This window comes from Plodia interpunctella, chromosome 25, assembly GCF_027563975.2.
Source record: "Plodia interpunctella isolate USDA-ARS_2022_Savannah chromosome 25, ilPloInte3.2, whole genome shotgun sequence".
NCBI lineage: Eukaryota > Metazoa > Arthropoda > Insecta > Lepidoptera > Pyralidae > Plodia > Plodia interpunctella.
In genome coordinates this window covers 5,386,902-5,412,862 of record NC_071318.1, presented here as the reverse complement: position 1 = coordinate 5,412,862, position 25,961 = coordinate 5,386,902, and the positions used below count along the sequence as shown (strand labels likewise).

The following is a 25,961-nucleotide window of genomic DNA, read 5'->3' as shown; positions in this document are numbered from 1 at the left end:
CCATAGAGATGAGTACAGAGTAATTTGACGTGCGGTCGACAGTGCGTACTTAGGGCACGTCATTCGGCCAACCCTTTTAAGCCTTGAGCCCTTTGGATTGGACGCGGCGTTTTAGGATGGTTTGTCCGGAGTATATCATGATGATAATGCCTTCGGAAAATTGCAATATTATTTTTAAGTTGATCGAAATGGCCAGTATTTCGACTAACCTAAAAAAAATATTGCAATTTTCAAGTACTTTGCATATTAAAAAAAAAAAAAAAAACGATCAAGTGCGAATTGAACTCGCGTGAAGAAGGTTACGTACAATGTTTAAATTTCTTATAGATTTTTCTGTAATCTACAAGCGATGATTATGAAGCATATTTTGTACTTTTTTTTTTCTTCAAAATTTTATGTTAACTAGTTTCGGAGATCAGGGGGCGTTGCTGGCGTGATAGTGATCCTATCAGGGTTGCATTTTTTCATTATTATTTTTTTGTACAGAAACCGAAAAATAAACAGGAAAGTTTTGATTTAACCATATATTCTAGATCAAATTATTGTTTAATATTATTTCAAACATGTGTAAAGTTTATCGTACCTAACATCATACATAAAAATAATAATCATTCTCATATTTATTATAACCAAAGCACTAATATTCAGCTGTTATAACATGTCTAATTATAGAAGTCCACACTACGCCTAGCAAAGTCCTTTTACAGCAAACCACCGTCATTTAGTAGATTGCTCGCTTGAATCGCTAGGTTCACATCTCATTTACTGCTTTTTATGATAATGTTTTAAACCGCTTGTTCCGCTCAAAAATGCACCTTACTACAACATGTTATAGATTAATTTTCCATGCATTTCAATTACGTTTTAACCCTTTAATTATACTCAAAAATAAATTCTAAAAGAAGGGTTTATAGTTTAATTTTGTGTGTGAAATTTGCACAGATGGACAATGAAAGGTCTATATTGAGGTTTCTTGGGTTATTTCAATAAATTAATATAGTTTTGGGCTATTTTCGAGATGGTACAAGTTCGTGACCCATTAACAACATGCCCATTCGAAGGCGCCATTTTGTTTTTGATACCCGTCTTTTTGTTACAGGTATATAACCAATATTATTGCATATGGTATTGTGTGGAGTTAAATAAGGAATTTATAACAAAATATAAAATTTCGACTTTGTTTATTTTTGTCTGAAAAATCTTTATATATCTACGAATACATATTACGTATTTCTGTATGTACGAGTAATATTACGGTATCGTAAGGTCCCGTTCTAAAATAGGACTGGAATATGGAATGGCCATATTTATATTTTCCTGTGTATAATATGTATATTATTAAGTATTGTAATACTTTTTCCCATTTTATTCCTAATATTTATTTTTATTCCTACTCATAATATTTCTAAAAATAGTTGCTAATATCGTCTCACCCAACTCACGGAGTAAGGCCGACCGCAAGCTAACTTCGACACCTTCCAGTAATGATTTTAGTCGCATCGAGTGAAATACTCGCGGTATCGGGACGATGTTTGAATACGAATCACGTCTTGATTGTTAAGGTGTAGTTCCAGTGGTGTGTTGAAGTTAGACTAAGTTATATAATTTTGTGAGAGACTACTGGAAACCAGGGCAGATGCTCAAAGGCTGAGAAAGAAACCAGAAAATAATTCTGATAAGAGAGATATAACTAAGCGAGAATATAATTTTACGCCATAACATATTCTGTGCCTTTTAACATTGAATTTCTTGTAGTTTTACATGACAATAATGTTTGTTATATTTTATGTAACTGTGTTATTTTTCAATAAAATAATATTTCTGTGAAATTAAAAAGAATGGAATTCAATAGAATTCAATAGAATTCCATTATTGTCTGTTATTTATTACCTCTTAATAACTTTTTTAGGTCAAGTATGTGTCGTAAAAATCCAACATAGCGTTCTTCAGGATACAGGCTTTTAGTAGTAAAGGATAAGGCTTTTTGTAGATTTAGTAGAGTGCTGATATTTAGCGAATAAAATAAACTTTATTTCTAAATTAACGCCTATTCAATTGTGCTAAACATAAGTATATTTAGATTTACATGCCATACTTCTGGCGGAACATGCAATTCACAAAATCAATTTATACATAATATATATTTCTACTATGTTTCAAGCGAATAAACATTTCATTCCTCGACCCATTCATTATATATTATGGTTTCATGGTGAAAATGACGTCTTTTTGGTTTAAATGTTTCCAACAAAAGAACAGTAAAGTATATTTTGACAGAATTTTATAAGGTAGTGGAATTATATTATGAAAAATATAATTCTTCAAACTATCATAAACAGCTAAGTTGAGCATAGAACTAACAAAATCAAACATATAAGCAATTAAAGTTTAGCAACCGAACTAAGCTTAGCTTAGCTTTGTGTATAACCGTTACCTTATTGTAAAGTTGCCAATGCTACCGTGCGTAGCTTCACTTTACAAAATCAAGCAAATTTCATCTCTCAAATACAACGTTCAAAGTTCAATTTCACTTGACATCTTCACTGGCACGTAGCATGTACAGACGTTGCCAATTCAAAATGTCGTCTTAAAGTTTGAAGAGCAATGTCGCGGAAGAATACGCAATGAATTGGGAACCACTGTCCTTGTGGATATCGCTTAAGTACATATAGCAAGTTTGAAAAAGCTCATGTCAACGACACGTTTATTGTAGAAATTATATTAATAACAAATTAAAAAAATAAACATACAGACAGACAGACAAAAATTGTAAAAAAAATATGTTGGCTTATTAGTGTCACATAATTTATTTTGTGCATATGTATGTATGTATGTACAAACATAGCTCACTCACAGTTTTATTTCATATATAGGTTTGTAACGAAACAAAATAAAATTTTCAATATCACAGAAAACTGTTAAAGATCAATACGATGTAGGAAATTTATCTCTAGGGACTTATATGGAAAAGTTCGTGTGTTGTTTACTCAGTTACACCCTAACTAAATAAGCACTGAACGTATTTTGATCAAGTTTGTAATTCAGTTTGGTTCATGACTACATATTGGATCTCTTATGGAGTAATTTTCACCCCTTTTCCATTAAACTGGTTATCTACAGTTCACAGAAACACTCATCACCGAAAGCAAGTTTCGCAGCGAAAAATTTTTTTTTGGTTTCTCAAAATCTAGACAAGTTTGATTTAAAATATTCGGTAAATTCAGTTCTGCTTGACATAATTTAACCTAATTATGTCAAGCAGAACTGAATTTACCGATTATTTTAATTCAAACTTAGAATAGCTAATAATATGTTTATAAACTTGTAGTAACTTGAGATATAAACTAGTTTATTTGTTAGGATTTTTTTCCTTTTTTTTTTAAATAAAAAATACCCCGATATTATTCATTTCGCTACAACTTTTGAACTGCTAAAACGATTTTGATCAAACATATCTAAGAACCACCGCACAAAAATTCGCTATCAAATAAAAAACCACATCCAAATCGGTTCACCCGTTGATGAGCCACAGTGTCATGTACACATACAAACAGATAGATACACTTAGCGGTCAAACTTTTAACACCCCTCTTTTTGAGTCGGGGTTAAAAATGATTACCCACACACAATAATTCCATTTACTTTTTCATTGCGACAAACGTCGTTACAATGCGACTTTTATGTCTTGGATGTACGGTTACCCTTATTTTCCTCATAAAGGCCGAACACCGTTGAAAACCGTAATTTAGTCTTTATTGAATGTGCTTATATTTCTTATCGCGGCCATGATAGCCACCTGGCAGATGGTTATTCCCATAAATAGGTACACAATACGTGTTGGCGCGCTTTCACGTAAATTTTTGATATTATACACATACACGGCTACAGCTATCAAACGCAAAACCTCCTAAAGATTACTCGGGTACATCAAAACAAGCAACTTTTATTCTACGACTTTTCGTGATTATTTTATTTTTCATATAAAAAAAATACAATCTAATTTGCGATTCTACACATCTTAACTCTATGTAATAGCCAAGCAACACGAGAAAGTACAGGAGCGTTATGTAGCGGAATCGAATATAGAGTTAACGTTTTATAGAAACGACATTAAAAGAAAAAAAGGTTTTTTTTTTATTAGGATGACTATCTCTATATACCTTATACGCTTTTGGAAGTTATGCGTTAGATACCAGTAACCCTGTATAGGGTTCCCTATATAAAAATAACAAAAGGAACCCTTATAGGATCACTCGTGTCTGTCTGTCTGTCCGTCCGTCTGTCACAACCAATTTGCTCCAAATCTACTGCGCCAAATCAGATGAAATTTGGTAAGATGAATCCTCTGACTCCAACACAGATTTGCAGAGTAAATAAATATTTTCTTCAAATCTGTCGTAACTAATATCAATCAATACATATATTTATTATATACATACAGTAGAAAAAAATCCTGTACATTGAATATATTTACATAAAAAGAAAATTAGGCGATAGAGTCATAGTAAGCGAGAAAGAATTTGAAAAAAATCTCTGTCTGTTTGGCTGTATGCCTGTCTCTTTGTCTGTTTACACGCGCTAATCTTCGGAACTACTGGATGGATTTGAATGAAACTTTTTTGTTATATAGCTATTAAGCCTGGACAACATATAGGTATAAATGATCTTGAAAACTGGAACACCTGATGGAGAACAATGATGGTACAGCTAAACTATAGGAAATATAGAAATTACGCCTTAACAAAAGTTATTTAGCCTGATGAGCATTTTCTGTCGAGATATAAAAATCGAAGATCTGGAACACCTGATGTAGACCCATGATGGTACAGCTAAACTATAGGAAATATAGAAATAACGACTTAACAAAAGTTGTTTGGCCACGCAAACGAAGATGCGGGGCATCAGCTAGTTGACAATAAAAAGTTATGAGCGGACGCGGGAAATATATACGCGCGAAGCCACGGACAAAAGCTAGTTTAGAAGCTAGAGAAGCTAGCTAGAAAAAAAATATTAATTAATGCATTCCAATTCGCCGAAATAATATGTAGACATTTCAGACATCTGTAATGTAAAATATATTTGACATATCACGTCTCGAGCAACAATTATGAGACGAGTCCATTAAAATTATTTTATCATTAACAGAATACATTAAAGTCATGATTTCGAGTACAGTTGATCGCATTTCAAGTAAGACTACTTGAACTCTCTTTATAACTCTTTTTATAGGAGTTATAAAGGTTTGTTTGCTATAAATTTGACATCTAGATTTGACTGTCGACTGTACTTTGAGTACATTAAACACTTCGTTATCATTCACCAATGTCAATATTAATCAAGAAAATTAAGCGACGTAAAATTAAGTCGTGTGACCTCTTTTGATGTAAATTGTAGCCCATATGTTGTGTTATGTATGTGTGTGTGTATACGTGAGAATAGGCGTCGTTACCTTCGTACGCCATCAAGAGTTAAGGCCCGTACACAGCTAAAATTTTTCTTAAAAAAATTGTAATTTTTTAAAATATAATATTTTGCCGTTTATATCTTATTGCATTGCACAGTGAAAGCGTATGCCTTATACCGTTGTGCCCTATTATAGGGTGGGAACACACGCCAAAATATGCCATGTTAAGTTTTAAAATGTTATGTGATTGGTATACGGAACCAATGTAGACACAGACGTATAAGTAAGGAGTTTCTCACCGTGAAATATTCTGAGTAAGAAAGAAAAGTTTTGTGACACTCTTGTGGTTGTGAAATAATTAATCTCTTTGAGATAGAGTGCCTGAGATGGAATCTAATTTGATTCACCCCATGACGCCTTAGAGCGAGAAATGATATCCTGTTTGAATTAAGTTGAAGTACTCTGTTAACCGACTTACTTATTTAGTTAACACTATCTTTTTGCCCGCGGCTTCTCCCGCGTTTTCCCACGGGAACAGTTATTTTCCGGGACGAAACATCATGTCCTTCTCCAAACTTCAAACTACATGTATGCACAATTTTAATAAGATTGGTTGAGTAGATAGAGCGTGGAGAGGTAACAAAAAAACTTACTTTCGCATTTATAATATTAGCTAGGATTAGCAGAAAATGTAACAACTGCGGCTCGGTTGCTCCACTCAACTTTGACGTTTACCTTAACCTCCCACCATCGATAAGACAAAATGGCGTACTTTGCTGTGTGCACGTTAAAGCTAACGTACAATTAACTGGAGCAACCGAGTTTAACATTTACTGCGTATGTAACCGATTACAACTCTATCACAGAGTGTGGTTCCGCCCTAGAATAGGATCATTCCACATGCCCCCGTGGATAGCGACAGCTAATGGGCTACAATAGCATTCCCAAAGAGTGTTGGCATCAGGCAGGCGGCCGGTAAAAAAAGGTGCAATCAATAACAGACGCCACAAATTAAGCTATTTAAATTATAGCTCAAATTGAATATATACTTGATGCTCGTGACTTTTAAATAAATATAAACACATAGGAACAAATCACACAGATAGAGTTAGCCCCAAAGTAAGTTCGAAACTTGTGTTATGGGATACTAACTCGACGATACTATATTCTCTAACATATACATAAATACCTATAGATAAACATCCAAGACCCAGGTCAATCTGAGAAATATCCATTTTCCATGTTGACCTGACCGGGGATCGAACGCCTCCACTGTAGCAGTCCGGCATGATGACCACGGAGGTCATCAAAAGATCGTCAAGTTACATCATCTAATCGTACAGTTCCATGTCAGATGTTTCATCAACCCACAGTCTCGTTTAACCCAACAATAAATAAATGATTCCTAACAGCTTTGTCCTAAGCTTCTATCGTATATTTTAACACATACGTACACGTAACATATAGTATACCGCAACATATAGTATACCGCAACATATAGTATACCGCAACATATAGTATACCGCAACATATAGTATACCGCAACATATAGTATACCACAACATATAGTATACCGCAACATATAGTATACCGCAACATATAGTATACCGCAACATATAGTATACCGCAACATATAGTATACCGCAACATATAGTATACCACAACATATAGTATACCGCAACATATAGTATACCGCAACATATAGTATACCGCAACATATAGTATACCGCAACATATAGTATACCGCAACATATAGTATACCGCAACATATAGTATACCGCAACATATAGTATACCGCAACATATAGTATACCGCAACATATAGTATACCGCAACATATAGTATACCGCAACATATAGTATACCGCAACATATAGTATACCGCAATATATAGTATACCGCAACATATAGTATACCGCAACATATAGTATACCGCAACATATAGTATACCGCAACATATAGTATACCGCAACATATAGTATACCGCAACATATAGTATACCGCAACATATAGTATACCGCAACATATAGTATACCGCAACATATAGTATACCGCAACATATAGTATACCACAACATATAGTAAACCGCAACATATAGTAAACCGCAACATATAGTATACCGCAACATATAGTATACCGCAACATATAGTATACCGTAACATATAGTATACCGCAACATATAGTATACCGCAACATATAGTATACCGCAACATATAGTATACCGCAACATATAGTATACCGCAACATATAGTATACCGCAACATATAGTATACCGCAACATATAGTATACCGCAACATATAGTATACCGCAACATATAGTATACCGTAACATATAGTATACCGCAACATATAGTATACCGCAACATATAGTATACCGCAACATATAGTATACCGCAACATATAGTATACCGCAACATATAGTAAACCGCAACGGAATCGAACCGAGACAACCGCAAACAAATGTCTGCGAAAAGAAGACAAATATTTGCACTGGAAATCGAATAAAGATCTCTGGGATTATAGGGGAGGAAGTTCCTTGTGTCTAAAATACGTAATTCGAATGTATAAAAAAATTTGGTGTGAACAAAAAAAGATGGTTCGAAACCGGTATTTTTTATCTGGTTTAGTAACGGTTTAACCAAGTCAATGGTAATTGCTCCGTTCCGAGCGGAACAATTTTCCATAAATGTATATTGAAATCAACCAGGTCGATGAACCTGGTTATTAAAGATCACCAAAGCCTATCAATATCTGCCCTCATTCTAAAAACCGGTATTTTTTTAATCTGGTTTAAAAATGTTTTTATCAAGTTATTGGTAATCTGATGTAATGATCTGTTCCAAGCTGAACACTATTCCAAAATTAATGTAAAAATATGTGTGTACGTTGCAATCAACCAGGTCGATTAACCTGGTGGATTCCAACACGTACATGACAAGGATCACGGACTATTTTTCTCTCTTTCTTATTTTTTTCCGTAGGATTGTTTGAGTCGAGATAGGTGATTGAAAACCATTTTTAATACTGCAGACATGCGGCCCACATGATGCTAAGCACTCACCACAGCACCTGCACACTGAAGGACCTATATTTCGTCACAGATAATGCCATTTTATTGGCGTCATATTGGTCCATACAAATTTAGCGGAGTCGACATATTAAGAAGAAGAACCACAACCAATTAACACCTGTCCTCACCCTTAAAACCGGAATACAACAATACAAGCACTGTTGTAACCTAAATAATATTAGGCTTAATTGATAAATCGAACAAAATCGTAATCAAAAGCTATTTACGAAACGTATGAGTGGTAACACACGCGACACCATATCCGTTCTTGCAGTCATACAATTCACACCGTACTGCCCCAAACAGACCCCATCAGTAACACCCTCAAGCCCTCAGAAACGTTTCGTTACACGTTAATTGCATTTACGATCTGCCAAGTAACAATTAGGAACGATTAAATAAATTGAACGGAACTCAGGATATGGGCGTTTGAGATGAGAGCGATCGTATCTCATATATTATAATGTGTGGTTTGCGGGTAAGCTTGTGTTGATATGCCACTATATCAGTTGTAAATAGTATTTAATAATAAATCTATACATATAATAAAACTGTCCAATTATTAAATTAAAATAAGAAAAATCGGTCGTGTCAATCATTATAGAAAATTATATTTTTTTTTTATAGGCCCGGGTCTTGGATGTTTATCTATATATGTATTTGTTATAAAATATAGTATCGTTAGTCTCCCATAACACGAGTCTAGAACTTACTTCGGGGCTAGCTGAATCTGTGTTACTTACCCTAATATATTTATTTATTTATCGATGTTTGTATTGATTGAATTCGAATATGTATCGAATCGTCGCGAATTGCGAGTTTGAATTTCAAAGAAAAGATCAGAAGAAGGGGGAAAGGAAGAAGGAAGGACAAGGAGAAAAGGAAAAGAAGAGTTTTTTCTCAAAGTCGATGGGTTGTCACTATTTACATTTAATCTCAATTTATTACACCAGTATAGCTAAACTAGATGTGAGTTTCGTAACTTTCGACTCTGTTTAAAGGATAAACATGTGATACTGTATCTACATATTCATTTCCAACATCACTAATTCAAATATAGTCAGAGTGACAAAAATTTTGAAATTATCTAAACAATTCAAACAAGTTCTGTTTTTAAATTTAAAATTAAACTTTCCTTTTTGTTGTACTATTATAAAACTTTTAAAATTATGAATTGTTTATAATAAACTGAATATGGTGACTAAAGTTGGCGATCCGAAAGTGTAAAATGTTTCCATGACAGAAGACAAACTTAAAAAATATTAGACTATCACGACAACTCTCCGCGAAATTTATTTACTTACACTTTTATTCGGCGTTTCGTTTGCAATTTTATTACGTTTTTTTTTTCTTATCAAGTTCTATTAAAGTTAAGAAAATACATACCTGAATACCGCCATCTTGTGGCAGTACATGCATACATACTAGTAGACCTACCTAGTTTTGGACCTACCATAAGTTTTGCAAGCAAGAAGCAAGTTAATGGTTTATTTATTAGTTTAATATCTATTGCATGTCCTACTGCTAGGGAATGAACACTCCTACTCTCTTCCCATAAATACCTTTCCCTTGTCCATCTCTTACCGAATATAAGCTCATCCGACCGAAATTCACCAACCGTTTGAGCGTGACTCACAAATTTTCGCCTTTATAATATTAGTGGGATTCGTAGGGATGAATTACTATGTTCGTTCACGTAAAGTGTTAGCTCTGTATCCTTTATATTCCCCAGGAAAATCGTACAAGAAACAAAAGACATTTTAGCGTGCACAGATGTTATTAATGCGTTTCATTAAAACGCTACGACACGGATACGTCTGGATGGAGGTGGCACAGAAATAAAGGTTATGAGCGACACAGCTTGGAGGAAATTAAAAACTGGCTGAATTAGCTCGGCGCTGAGCGAAAATACTTGTCTTTGACGTCAAAACACTGTGACGAAAAGACATCTTCAGTTTTATTACTGAAGAAGAAAATTATTATGTGTCTGTTTGAAAGTAGTAAATAAAAAAAAAAAATCTTGAAGTACAAATGTTACTGTGAAGAGAAAATTCTTCTGTGCGTCACTAATGTAACTTTGCAGAAAAAAAAATATTTTGTTTTCACACTAGTGTAACAAAAATATTGTGACAGGGAGTCGGCATTCTGAAATTGTTGGTGTTAAACTAAACTAAACTTTTCTACTATTTAACTAACTATTTTGACAGTTTCTTTTTGAAACAAAAAAGCATTGATTTACAGTTTCTAACAAACAAATGAGATAGGTCAGTAAGTACATTATAAAAGTGCACCGCAGGTTGTCCATCCCTCAGGTGCAGCCATCAATCGATTATAAAATAATAATATAAAAAATAATATAAAAAACGCCTTGTTTGATGGCTGCACCTGAGGGATCAGTCTGTGGATCGAAAAGTCTCAGGTTCGTATCCTACTCGTGCCATATAAGTTTTTATACCAATCTGACTCATATAGTTAGTTTTCATAAACCACCACTTGCTTCGGTGAAGGAAAACATCGTGAGGAAACCTGCACACTGGTTGACAGTTTAGTTCCCTAGTCTGCATGCGACTACCTGCCACTAGATGGCGGTAAGTAGTCGTAAAAGATCTATCTCGATTGGTAATATTTACTTTCAATAAATTTCGCATTTTTTCCTCTATTACCGCTAATGCCGTACAACAGTTGTTTGTCAGCTGTAAACCCTGTTCTTATTCCTTTTTACTAACTTTTATTTTACTTTCAACTGTCCCGTTGTTTGTAACCAAATCTTACAAGTTCTATTTCCCTACTTCCAGTTGTCCTACTGAGTTCAAATTTCCGACGACGCTGCAGTTTCCATGACAATACATAATTATGTTAAGCATGATGATGTACCCAGGTTCGGCTCCCGACTATCCGATACGAGACTCCTCAACGATTAATAGATATGGTTATTTTTTCAGGCGTTAAATGCCACAAGATCTCTTTGACAACAATAAAAGCTTAGGCAAAAAGCTGAAGGCTAAAGGCAAAAACATTTCTGCAAATAACTTCTTTATAATACTGAGCATGTAAATAAGCATGCGGCTCACCTGATGGTAAGTGGTCACCGCAATTTATGAATACCTTCAACACCAGAGACCAGTGTCACACGCGCGCGGCCGGCCCTAAATAAATCTTTTCACGCACTTTTTTTAAGAAGTCCATATTGTGGTCTTTAGAGAAAACCACGGCAGGTTGTTCATTCCACAATCTCGGAGTACGCGGAAGGAAATCTCTTTTAAAGCAATACTTCACTTATTTGACAGTTCAATCAACCCTAATTCTATGTTGAAACAATAATCATGGGAGCACAACAATCCATAAGTTGACGACTGCCTAATTACAGGATTTCGTTCGCCGGTCGGACTCGAAATGAGGATTTTATTTGATTCACTCAACACTGAAAATCGTCTACCTAATTGCACCTAGAATTTATAAGAAAATTAGCTTATGCCCCCGGCTTCGCCCACGTGAATTCCCCACATTTATTTAACTTTTCCTTTTTCGGAATAAAAGGTACCATATGCACTTCTCCGTCGGTAGTTCAAACTAAATGTATGCAAAATTTCACGCAGGTAACTAACAAACTTATTTTCGCATTTATAATATTAATATTATTATATAAGTTAGGAAGAATTCCTCAACGATACAAAGATTTGATTTTATAAATAAAAATAAAATAAATAAATAAATATATTAGGACAAATCACACAGATTGAGCTAGCCCCAAAGTAAGTTCGAGACTTGTGTTATGGGATACTAACTCAACGATACTATATTTTATAACAAATACATATATAGATAAACATCCAAGACCCGGGCCAATCAGAAAAAGATCATTTTACATCTTGACCCGACCGGGGATCGAACCCGGGACCTCTCGGTTCAGTGGCAAGAACTTTACCACTGCGCCACTGAGGTCGTCAAATGATTTTAAATTTATTAACGTCGATGATTTTAAATTTATTAACATCACCTCAGATCCTTATTGATTCATAAATGTTATTATAATTTTAAATGATTTCTTTTTAACGACAAACTTAAATAAAAATGGCAATGATGTTAATTGCAAAAGTAACACATACTTTTATTTAGTAGTTATTTTTTGTTTTGTGGGATGACAGCGTGTGACTGTAGCAGTTATATAAAAATAGCGCTTCGAATACTTTTTCCAATTATTAATAATTCCAATTCCAATTATATTGCATTGGAGTATCTCTGTATTATGTATTGAATAAATAAATAAAATAAAATATGAATAAGGACATAGAGTACCTTTACCTTTTATCTCGGAAAAGTCACTTTTCGCGTGAGAAAGTTGCACCGGCGAAGCCGCGGGCAAGAGCTAGTAGCAACACAAATATAATGACCTACACTACATATTACTGGACACGTAAGCTATCACATATAACTCAAGATATCAAGGGTCACGTATAAGGCAAGAAACTTGGTGCTTGGGTTTAAGATTTAATTGCAAGACTAACTTGGACAGTTACGGGACTGAAGTTGGTCTAGTCAAGTATAATTCATATCTTAACTCCTCGGGGTTAGATGAGACTTCCCTCTGTCATTTGGTTGTATTCGAAGCTGTGCAGGTGCAAAGACCGTGGTAAAAAATAAACCTTAAAACTTTTGAACATTCATCAGTGATTTTACGACCTAATATGTCAACTCTCTTTGGGAATGCTGTTCCTAACTTTTCATCTGCCAAATGCCTATAATTGTAATAATTAAACATTTTAAAGACATAATTATTATTATTATCATTAAAACTTTTTCTATTCAACTTCGCATGGTCTTCGGTTGTCAGACCATTCATCATATCACCTAAAGGCATCTGATATGACTTTTACGACTACTTACCGCCATCTAGTGGCAGGTAGTCGCATGCAGACTAGGGAACTAAACTGTCAATCAGTGTGCAGGTTTCCTCACGATGTTTTCCTTCACCGAAGCAAGTGGTGGTTTATGAAAACTAACTATATGAGTCAGATTGGTATAAAAACTTATATGGCGCGAGTAGGATACGAACCTGAGACTTTTCGATCCACAGACTGCCGTCTTAACCATTACACCACCACAGCGTATCATCCTTGACGATCAAGCGGTAATTTTCTGGTAATCGCACTACGTGATCGCGCTTGTGAAATCTGCTTTCATTCTTCCGTTTTCGTATGTTATTGCTGATAGTGTCAGATTTTTTCAAGTCGCCTCAAGACAAAGACAGGAACGATATAAAAATAGAATGAAGGAATCCAATTTGAGTATACGCAAAAGTCGTTGAATAATTAATTATTCTGCGTATAAACTGAATGAATGTTTTTGCGCCTATTCAATATTTATATAAACTTTGTAATGCGCTAAATCTTTTGTCGACTCAACTAAGTAAATTCATAATTAATGTACAATTTGGAAAGTTTACTTCATGGATCAAGTCGAAGACGAAAAGTGACTGTGAAACACAAGTAAAAGTTGACTGAAGTCATTTTCCAGTTTAATTTATTGTTATGATGACGTGCCGAGGAGAGGCCTATGTTATTGTTGAATGATGTTTGATGATTAGCGGAACCTGGCTCGCGCGACAACTGTTTTATCCTATGATTTTATCGCACTTCCGCGTTCTCTAACGTTGTGAGCATGGGTTTTATACATTGGTTTAAACTTTGCAATCGACCTGTAATTGTATCTTCATAGTCGTATTCCTCATGGCTGAGGGTCGTGGTTATTACGTGGAATGAAGCACACACAACAATTTTCTCGGCATTATTAATGGAGTGGTTTTCCATTGCCTTCTCCATTTCACACACAAGTTAATAAGAATCAATCAGTGTGCAGGTTTCCTCACGATGTTTTCTTTCACGATGAAAACTACTATACATGAGTCAGATTGGTATACAAACTCATGTGGTACGAGTAGGATTCGAACCTGGAAACTTTCGATCCACAGGCAAACCAGGGCAGGGCGTCTTAACCATTACACCACCACCGCTTCACCAATTTTATTTTAGACCGCGATTATTTGTCTCAAGTGCGAGCATGGCTACAAGATACCTGCCGTGTTTTGAAGAGAAATTATCGACTTTTGACAGTTTAATGGCTTAAATTTATCTGCGATTTTCGACACCCAGATAAATTCCATGCTGGCAAATTAGATAGAAATGGCGTGAGTTTAAAAAGTTTAAGCGATGCGACTCTTATCTATCGCGCGAGCCAGGCTACGGCCGCTGGACTCCGACGCAGTGAAGTCATAGAAAGACAGCGACAAATATTACTGGTTAGGTAATTTCGTTACTAAAGTGAACGTAGGCAAAGTTACATATGCTAGCTGTTTCTTTATGTAGCCTCCCCTAGTGTCCCACTGCTGGGCAAAGGCCTCCCACTTCCTTTGCTAGCTAGCCGCTTAGACACTTTTATTTGCATTTGTAAATCGGCCCTAATGTAAGAAATATTTTTTGCAAAAAAGATTCGTGTTTGCAAAATAGAGGCTTGGACTGGCCGTTAACAATAAACAAGTAGGGAATTCCCAATTGAAATTTCACAAAAAAAGAAAAATCTTATATTGTTCGAAGAATCAATGAACAAAACGTTGGAAATTTTTGTAACCTAACTAGGTACGTTTTTTGTAAACTCTTTAAAGAAATTACATGTAGAAAAAACAATAATAAATGAGAGGAGAAAGGCGGATTTATCCCAGAAAAGGATATCTTTCAGTCTAGAATTAAACTAAATTTGAATTTAATGTAAACTCACCAATACTTCACACAGAATGGCGTTGAAATACTTCACAGTATGGCTTTGCGAATGTAGATCAACAATAAGTCTACAATAGTTTATCAGTTTTAATTTTCTCCAACTGATTTTTACTGAACAGTTAATTTAACAGTTACCTAAGTAAGGTATTGCAAGTTATGTATATTACTTGATACAAAAAAAGGTTCGTCGAAATTCTTCAACAAAACAAGATTTATTCCAAAAAAATAATAATTAATTATCTATATACATGGAGAATTAACACAGTTTGAGTTAGCTACAAAGTAAGTTCTAGACTTGTTTCATGGGATACTAACTCAACTATACTATATTTTATAACATGTACAAACCGACCGAACATGACGTAACATGACCGAAATCGAACAGATAGTAAACTTATAAAATAATATAAAAATAATAGTTAAAATTCAAAATTCATATGAATATTTCAACTAACTGGATATGAATCCAGTTAAAATTCTACTTTAACTTACGTAGTTAGCGTAGAACAAGTTAAGCTCAATGTAACTTGATTTTGAAACACATGAAAACAAAGTTTGATTAATAGCAAAATTCAGTTGCAAGCGGAAAGTAAACATTTTCTATTTTCTTGTGGCTTTATTAAATTTAAAAGTTAGTAAAATTTTCTTACAGCAGATATGATGTTGAATTAAAATATTATAACCTCTGAATTTGTCTGTAAATTTATTATAATTGGTCGAGTCAATTATTTAAATTAATTAATATTATTAATGCGAAAATAAGTAAATTGCCTCTTCACGCTGTATCTACTCAACCAATCTTCTTGAAATTTTGCATACAATTAGTTTGAAGTATGGAAAACTCAAGCCTCGGGCAAAAGCTAATACATATAGTGAGAGAGAAAGAGATACGAACAAAAAAAAAAACTGTCTTAGAGGAAACTGTGCGTGGGCTTTGTCTGAACATCGCAGATATTAAAGAAAAATAAATTGACATTTTAAAATTTAAAAAAAAAAAATATATATATTGGCTGTTTTAAAAATAGAATTTCAAATTATTTTAACGAAATGCATTCATATTTTAATGAATAAATAATAACATATCCGGTGTCTATGTTAAATGGATATTAATGAATGATTTAAAATTATTATCGTATATTTTAATTATCAGCATTGGAACAAAATCACAACATGTTTTGTATAATTTTCGACCAAGTATTATAAGAAACATTATATATTTAATAAAGATTAATAGTAAATCCTTCTGTCAACGCATATCAGTGTCAAATGCTTTTAGAAAACAACAGAGCACGACGGAGCAATGGGAACATGCTCTTACGGGTATGCACCAAATCTACCTATATCGACATTATGTAAGTTTGTCTGTCTGTTTACGTCAATTTGATCTCCCTTGAGCTGTCCAAGTTTCGTATGTTTATTGTTGACCAATCTTTATGTAAGTTTGTCTGTTCGTTTCGTCAATTTGAAATTTTCGACCGAGGTAATAGTTCAGTGGTTGATATGTCCGCCTGTCATCAAAAAGATCCACGTTAATCCTACATAAGCCACGTTTGTATAGAAATCTAATAGTAGTTAAAATAATAGTTTTCCTAAACAAACTCCGCATGGAATTTAATTCTGCAGTAATAGGGCTGAATTTTCAATGAATTTGTATAGATTTACGTATGGTTGACAAAATATAGTAAATGACGTCACACGCTTTGATTCTCTGACCCGACGAACCATTAATTTTGTGGTGAACTACGCCTATCACTCGGCTGGCTAATCCATTAACTAAATATAACTGTTGTCACAGCGACCTCTTAGGGCGAGTTGCACTAGTCACTTTAACGTAAATAATTAACTTTAACCGGCGCACCACCGAATTTTAGACGAATTGGCGTACTTTGCTCAGGTTAAAGTGCACAATAACGACTGACTGGTGAACCCACTCTTGGTTAATCAATGATTAATCAACACTGTGTTAGGTATTTGTACTAAGAGTAGAAAATAATATACTAGAATTACATGCTCTATGCTCGGTTTTTTATTTTTATTTTGTGGAATATAATTCTGACGTTTTGTCAAAAAAATCTAAATCATTTATTCAAAAATTAGGCCTTCACAAATACCTTTTCACGACATATTCTAAATTAAATAATATTTATCAAAACTGCTAGCATTTCGGAACGACCACCTGCCATTTGACAAAAAAATAAATTCATTATTAAATATTGTCAATATCCCTATTAAAAAGTACACAAAAAGCATTTTAGTTCCGTATACAACGTTAAAGCAAATTGAATGTCTAGTTCAGTTTCCCAACAATATACGTTAGGTCGTGTCGCAGTTATAATTTTCAATTTTCTGTTACGAACACAGATTATAAATCAGTTTTAATTGAGAATCCAGATCAGTTTTTCACTTAATAAAATATGTGAACACAATACGGAAAATGTTACATTTTATGACGTAATCAACGAATTGATTGTAAAATTCAAAAACAACGAATTCTTAATTGAAATAAAAATATATAGGTAATATTAATATATAAATGAAATATAAATACCTCAAATCACATAGAATGAGCCAGCCTCAAAGTAAGTTCGAGACTTGTATAATACTATGGGATACTAACTCAACGATACTATATTATATAACAAATACATATTATAGATAAACATTCAAGACCCGGGCCAATCAGAAAAAGATTATTTTCCATCGTAACCCGACCGGAGATCGAACCCGGGACCTCTCGGTTCAGAGGCAAGCACTTTACCACTGCGCCACCGATGCCGTCAAATTTTTATATTATATTCATTGCTATCGATGCAATAATAGCTATTGTTGCTGCTGCTGTCTCATTTATCTGTTCGTTTTTTGTCTCAAACACACTCAGATAAAAGAGGGAGAAAGATAGAACAGCGCAGAAAAGAGTAACATAGAAATCAAACAATACAACGGTCGGTTGAACACGATCAAATCATTGCAATGGTCGGTCACTGGACAAGTTTTATAGGAAGTTTTTGTTTTCTAACCTTGAGTCTGATTGAGGCACCCGAGCTCCACAACCACGAGAAGCAGCCCGATCTGGAGCCGGTGGCTGACTGACATGGTCTGCGGCATGGCTCAGCGGTGACCAGGCCATTCCAACTGGCTCATCTGTTCTGGACACTGGTTTCTTCGAAGATGCATTTTCTGGAAAAAAATAATTCGTTGTTGAAAAATATGAGAATATTTTGTCATTTTTATACCTACATATGGCCAGTCCATATCTAAACATAACACACCTAAATTATCCTCGAGATAAATTAAAACCCCGGGTCACAATCATCATCTAAGCATACAAATTGTAGTACTTAAGTTTGTGTCCATATTTCACACAAATCATTTTAGTAATCAACAATAAAAAATTTGTATTAAAGCCATTTAAAGATACATGATTTTATCTGAAAAACCTTATTATTAGTTATAACAATTTGGACTTAAAAAGTACCCTATATGTTGTTCCAGGTACCCGTGTACCAAATTTTATAACACTGTCCAGTAGATTTTCCGTGAAAAACAAACATACATACATCCTGACAAACTTTTGTATTTATAATATTAATAGGATGTACCTACTATGTTTAAGAAATAAACAACAAAGTTATATACAACCCTAAATTTTTAGGGCGCTTGCTCATCCGAAAGGAAACTTCTCAATTAGCAAGTTGTGGGCACAAAGAGGCTGTGCCATTAAAATATCCTTAGAGCGAGCAAGTTTTAATGTGTTCTGAGTATTCTTTGTAGCAACAGTGTTTGAAGGCGCAAAATACGAAGTCTAAAATCATGGAAAAGTTATGCTTGGAGTAAAAGATATGCTTGATTTTTAGGACTGGTAAAATGTGAATTTTGAACACTGGCCACTGATAAATTTATTCATAATTTTTAAACTGATATTCTGTCCTCAATTTACGCTTGCATGCGAGTGTAGATCGAACACAATTAAAAAAAAAATAGAAAAATCAAATAAAAAGTTACAATGCTCAAATAGGTATTCTAGATTCGAATTTTTATTTCTTTTGTCAGTTTCAGTCAGTTCATTTTTTTTTTGTAAGTAAAATTCGTTCTTGTTTGACATGTATGAAAATGCGGGCACAACCACGTGGCACAGATGAAGGAAATGATTAATGAACTTGTATTTAAGTGGCTCATTCATCTACCAAAATAAAGAAAGGATAATGCTATTCCGGGTCGAGTAAATGAGAATAACCTATTTCCATTGAGTGTTTGTATTCACAGAATAGTAATTAGGAAATGAGCTATTTGTAACAGTCATTCAAAATCAGTATCCTTCAATCTTTCGCGGGTCTTCGCCTCATCTAGCTATAGACAGGAATTATGTTCTTCATTAGTGTTAATGTATCTTCTCATATTTGTGGCGTGTGGTACCGCCCTAAAATAGGAGCACTGCAAATCCTCCTGTGAACGTCTTGCAATACAACTAAGGGATACATGCCTTAATAGTTGATAGGCAACGATAGCATCCTCAAAGAGGGTTGATGTCAGACAGGCAACCGGTTGTAAAAGCCTAGCCAAATTTCAAAATAGTAAGATTGGTTTTTTCGTGTACGCGGGATTCGAAGCGTCACAGCTCATTTTGTAACCTATTTTAACATCTCCTTTTTCTGTAATCTGAGTGTATCGGACTAATGGCTTTTACTCAACATTGCCTAATGAGGGTCATTACGGATATGTCATATAAACCATCCCCTAAGAGTTTTAATTTGTGGGATAGGTATAACAAGCGTGAAGCGGTGGTGGTGTAATGGTTAAGACGCCCATCTGTGGATCGAAAGGTCCCAGGTTCGAATCCTACTTGTGCCACATAAGTTTGTAAACCAATCTGACTCATGTATAGTAGTTTTCCTCGACCACCACTTGCTTCCGGTGAAGGAAAACATCGTGAGGAAACCTGCACACTGGTTGATCATTATTAACTTATGTGTGAAATGGAGAAGGCAATGGCAAACCACTCCATTAATAACGCCGAGAAAGTTGTTGTGTGTAAACACACAATTACGTGTAATGAAACCATTACACGTAATGACCACGACCCACAGCCATGAGGAATACGACTATGAAGAAGAAGGTGTAACAAATTAATGTGGGGTTCAGTTTTCAATTTGTTTTAAGTTGATATCGCGGTAATATCGGTTTGTCTTTTCTTTTTAAAGATATTTTTTTGTATTTTTTTTTAAAGAAAATATATTTAACAAGCTTAAAAAAATCTTAAGTAAATAACGGGTTCACTTATAGTTTTTAAATTTTATTTTCGAAGATGCTTTTAACTAGTCTGTCTGTCTGTCGGTCTGTTTGTCTGTCTGTTCCGCTTGCACGGCTAAACCGCTGGAATTACACATTTTACAAGCTGAAATTCTGGAAGCATGTGGCCTCAATATATTATTACATAACGCTATATTACTTCTTCTCTTCATATAAAACGCCCGGCCTTGATTCTAATGACAAAGCGGGAGTGAAAAATTACATATAAATGTGAAGATGAAATCTTTCCCAACGCGTCTCTGACATAGAATTTTGTGAGAAAAAAAAATTACTACCCAGCCACCCGACAGGGGATGGTATTATGTAGAACTTGCGAATTTTCTTTATGCCAAGCGTATGATGCATTTACTTATGCGAATGAGAGAAAAGGGTCTCGGATATTTGCAAATCGGATTCTTCTGAAAATTTCAGTAAATAATGTTACGTTTTATTCTTTGGACATGATAGTTTACATCTGTTCTTTATGTAGTTAATAGTTTTGGTGACCACGGTGGCGCAGTGGTAAAGTGCTTGCCTCTGAACCGAGAGGTCCCGGTTACGATCCCGGGTCAGGTCATGATGGAAAATGTTTTTTTTTCTGAATGGCCCGGGTCTTGGATGTTTATCTAATAACACAAGTCTCGAACTTACTTTGGGGCAAGCTCAATCAGTGTGATTTGTCCTAATATATATATTAATTTATTTAATACAGAATTCTTCAAGGTATAGGTTCTCAAAATTACTCATGACATATTCCTGTATATGATTTTGTTGAAAAATACTTTGTACGACTTTTATCGACGACGATATAATCTTGGAACTGTCTCTTGATTGCTTTAAGTAAACCAGTATACTCGTGAATTAAAAAAAAAATAAAGAAATACATTTTTAACACGAGCATTGATCGTTATCAGAGAAATTATCCCAATAAATATATTATCATCGAAACTAAAACTATATGCAAAAAAGAAACAACTCAATCGATTGAAGATACGCCCTTTCAAAATTAATACGATGTTGAAACATATTATATTCAGAAATTATACCTTCACAGGCACTTTAAAATTTTAAATAATAAGTATAACATTTCTCAAAAGGCTACAAACTACTGGCATTTCGAAACAACCGTTGCTAAGAAGAAATATCGAAATAAACCCACACTATCGGTCCTATCATAATAGTACTAGATCAAAAAGTTGCAAGATTCCTCCCGAATGTACACAGTATATCGCAAGTTGAATAAAAGCTTGTAAAAATATGTACAATCTAAAAGCAAAGCCTTGAAGTTATATAAAAAATGTTACACCAGAGTCGGTCACAAGAGACGGTGGTGCACAAAGCAAAAAAACAAATGACTGTTACTCCAGCCCAGCGCCGCTATGAACTTTCATCTCTGAAGGCTCCCAAAGTAAACTTAGGACAGTTTGTTATTCTCACTTTCGCAACCGTTTTAATTGCTAGTATTACTGTTGCAGAAATTGAATAGGATATTTATTCTTGTTTCCTTTTTAGTTGTCCAGTTTGTAAAACTAATAAAACCGGGCAAATACGAGTCGAGGTCTCGCGCTCGAAGGATTCCGTACCTGTAATTTTATTTATTTCAACTTTTTTGCACAATTCAAAAAGATTGGTCGAAATAATTTATAAAAATGAAAAAAAATCACGGCTGTTATTGTGGAGAGCCCATTAAATATTTATTTTAGTTAGTTAGCATTTGGTATTTCGCCAGCTTTATAATCTGTGACAGTTTCCATTATGGAACTATTTCGGTTCATGAGTTTATCGTGTTGGGAGTATGTGATGGAGACAGATGGACAGACAGACGGACAGCGGAGTCCTAGTAATAAGGTCCCGTAGTCGTAAATCTATTGGATTATTTTAATTCGGATATTAAATACTAACAATGTCAAAACTGTTGAGAAGATGAAAGGAACTTAAAGCAATAAAGCTAAAGCACCTATATCTCTTGTTGAAGGTGATAAAACTAAATCAGGGCAATAGAAGAAAACAGATTTAGATCACACAATTGATCTCTTTCGTGTCGTATTAGAGCTAGTCATTCTTTTCGCCTTAAGGCGCGTTTACACCAAACGAGTGAATGCTCATTTTGTTCCCACTCTGCAGTTTCTTTTGGTGTAAACAGATATCGAGCATTTTTTGTTATGCTGTCAGATTATTGGAATATTTTAAGTTCGTTTACTTGATGTAAATGATACTTGAGACTGTGTTACGAATTACTTTATTATTCTTGTGTGTATGCCAGAGTAGGAATAAAATTAAATTCGCTTGTTTGGTGTAAATTAGCCGTTGGACTTTGGAAGAATTATTGTTATAAAACTGGCCAAGTACAAGTTGGACTAAGAGAAAAACGGCATTAAGAACCTTCGTAAATAGGTATTAATTTTATTCAGATTTTTTTTTTTGTATTTGTAAATACATCATCTGTGAAAATTTTAATTAACTTTTAACCAATCACGCTCCATCATTCAATCTGTCTGTCCGTCTGTTACTAGGCTGTATCTCAATATAGCCTGGTAACGTAACAGACGGACAGACAGATGAGCAGAGTCATAGGTCAGCAGCCGCTCAGCAGGTACAGAACCCTAAAAATACTTTAGTTCATTGTTTATTTGATGTAAACGATGCTGGAATAAAATAATGCTCTTGGAATGCTCCGTTTTCTTGATCTATAATCGTTCGGTGCAAATGTACCCTTACGAGAACTCGTTTGTTCTTCCCAATACAGTATTTGTGGAGGGTTAGTTATCGTGTGTTTAGTAAAAGTAAATAATGATATAAGCCATTTGTTCTTTAATTTAGTTAGAAATGCTTGTCAGAGCTGATTTACTGTTTATTTGCACCCAAAGGGCGTAGGTTTAAAATTTTGTGTATCCTGAGACTTATCTTTGGGTATATAGATCAATCTGAGTGAAGAGTTACTAATTTAATTTGTCGATAACTATGCCACAGAAACGCTTTGTTCAAAATGTACCAGTGTTGCTATCTCAAGTCAAATTGGTTGAATTGTAAATTAAAAAAATATAGATAACAAAAATGTGCATGTTTAAGTCTAAAATATTTGACGAATTGAAAAAGTTAAACAAATAATAATATTATCTAATAATGTTAGCCATCTTTCAACCGAAAGTAAATGGTAAATAATATTACTGGCGTTGCGTCTTTGTTATAGATTTCTTTGTATATAAAACGTCAATAGTACCAATAGTTCTGTATCTCATAATATATTTGGTAACAGTTGGCTTTGAGTTCTGATGCGGGACGAATCTTGATGAAGATAATGTTATTGTCTCACTGATAGTCGTAACACGATGTATATGCTAAAATAGATGAAAAATAGAAACAATGTAATAACACAAACAATGATGAACTTATCCCATGAAGGATCTCTTGCAGTTGACCAGTGATCGTCTTTATTTTATTTAATAAAATGTGTGTGTATGAACAACTGAACGATAATATGGGCCCTCAGACGACACTATGAGGACTGAGGGCCTTTCGTAAAACTTGGTAACTCGCTTATTTGGCTTTCACAAAATCTAATTAAAACTTTCACAATTCTTTTGAAATGTTCACTAAATCCCAAGAATAATTTATTAGAATTTCAAGAAGTGGGCCCTCAGACCACACACACATAATATTATCGATAGACAACTAAAAAAATATGTACACATTATTTCAATTTCAATCAATTTTTTTAGAACAGATATAAAAGATTTTTATAAACATTTTAACTATAAAACTTTTTGATCTTTCTAATCGTGATTCTACACCCTAAATTATTTAAGACAGTGCACAAGAAATCAGTGGCACAATGTCCAAACAATTTTAAAAATCCCTAACATTTAACAGATACAAGCACAATATGTCTTGATAATGTATCCGCTTAAAGTGATCTGAAATTTCTTGGCAAATACATTTGACTCAGCATGACTTAACCAAGAACTGATATTCATCTTGAAGCTTAAGTTAAATGTATAAACGTCAATGATAGTTATGTTGAGATTTGCTGACATTTAGAAGCTGATGTGACGGACTCACTTGATTAAAAACAAATCTTTTCAAGGGTAGATATGAACACAGCGTTCTATCAAATTGTGTTTACTTACTAATTGCAACTTGGCGTTTTATTTTCTTAGGAACTTTAGAATATTTTACATTTTAAACCTCTATTTGGTTTTATAAATACAAAACGTCTTGTGTTTTTCATCCAAATCGGTAAAATTTAGGTCAACTTTGGAGTTCAAACATCCTATTTCGATGTTTGTCTAATATATTTTTTCTTTTTATTTAGATATTATAATATTACTCTCTACTCGTATTATATTGTCTACTCGAAAATTGAACACTAATGCATTAGATATTTAGATAATTGTGTAAATAAATTAAATTTTATTAATAACACAACTGCCCTAATACCAGGTTATTAGGTCAGTTGTGATATTAATAAAATTTAATTTATTTTATATCCTAAAGTCGAATTCGATGCTCCAAATTCACACAGAGCAAAAGGATTCTGGATTTCCAGTTAGACACGCAAACGGTTCATCAAGTTCATTACATTTGATTTTTTAGTTTACCTTACTGAAAACTTATCAGAGTTACATCGTTAATTTATGAATCTAAATAAAGTTTAGAAAACAGCGAAGTAAGTGTTTTAGTTCTAGACCTTGGTGCAAATGTCATCTACATGGGTTAAGTACCTCACTCTCTTTTATATATCTGGCGCCAAACAGCGGTGCTTACATTGTTGTATTCTGGTTTGTAGGGCGAGAGAGGCAATGAATTTACAAGATGCTGTGGGAAAAGACACTAGGCCACAAAGTAGGCAACGCGCGTTGCAGGCGTTGATAGCTTAGCTTATTTGCCTGCTTGCTAAAATAAAAAAAGATTTTTTTTTGCTAACCCTTATTGTCTTATTGTTTCACTGCTGGGCAAAGGTCTCTCCCATCCTTCAGAGTCTATGACGACCTGGGTGGGGCAGTGGTAAAGTACTTGTATTTGTATATGTATATGTTATAAAATATAGTAATGTTGAGTTAGTATCCCATAACACAAGTCTTGAACTTTCTTTGGGGCTAGCTCAATCTGTGTAATTTGTCCTAATATATTTATATATTTATCCCCTTCTATTTCTCTCTATCTTGCGCAACCAAGTTCTTTCTGAATCGTCGCTCCATCTTGTTCGTGACGAACAAGATAACAACAGTGTGGCGCAAAAAAAGTCTTTTATAATCAAAATGAGTTCGTCAAAATTGTTTCACAATTTTGTTGTTTGTCTAAATCTCTTCAATTTCCAACATCCAATCTTTATGGGCTAACGAAATTTAATCAACAGCATAAGCCAGAATTCGCTTTGTTTATAAATTCTTTCAGTATCCCGCTCAAGGGCTTGGCACATAGAAAATGCTA

The 25,961-nt window shown here is 34.2% G+C and overlaps 1 protein-coding gene across 1 annotated transcript in view; it reads right to left on the bottom strand.

Moving 5' to 3' along the window:
- LOC128680889 (zwei Ig domain protein zig-8-like) overlaps positions 1-25,961 on the bottom strand; it is a 113,905-nt gene that overhangs the window by 22,909 nt on the left and 65,035 nt on the right. The window contains exon 2 of the mRNA XM_053764366.1: positions 18,263-18,422. Coding sequence (XP_053620341.1) covers positions 18,263-18,350 — 88 coding nt within the window. The 5' untranslated portion in view covers positions 18,351-18,422. The remainder of the gene's footprint in view (positions 1-18,262; positions 18,423-25,961) is intronic.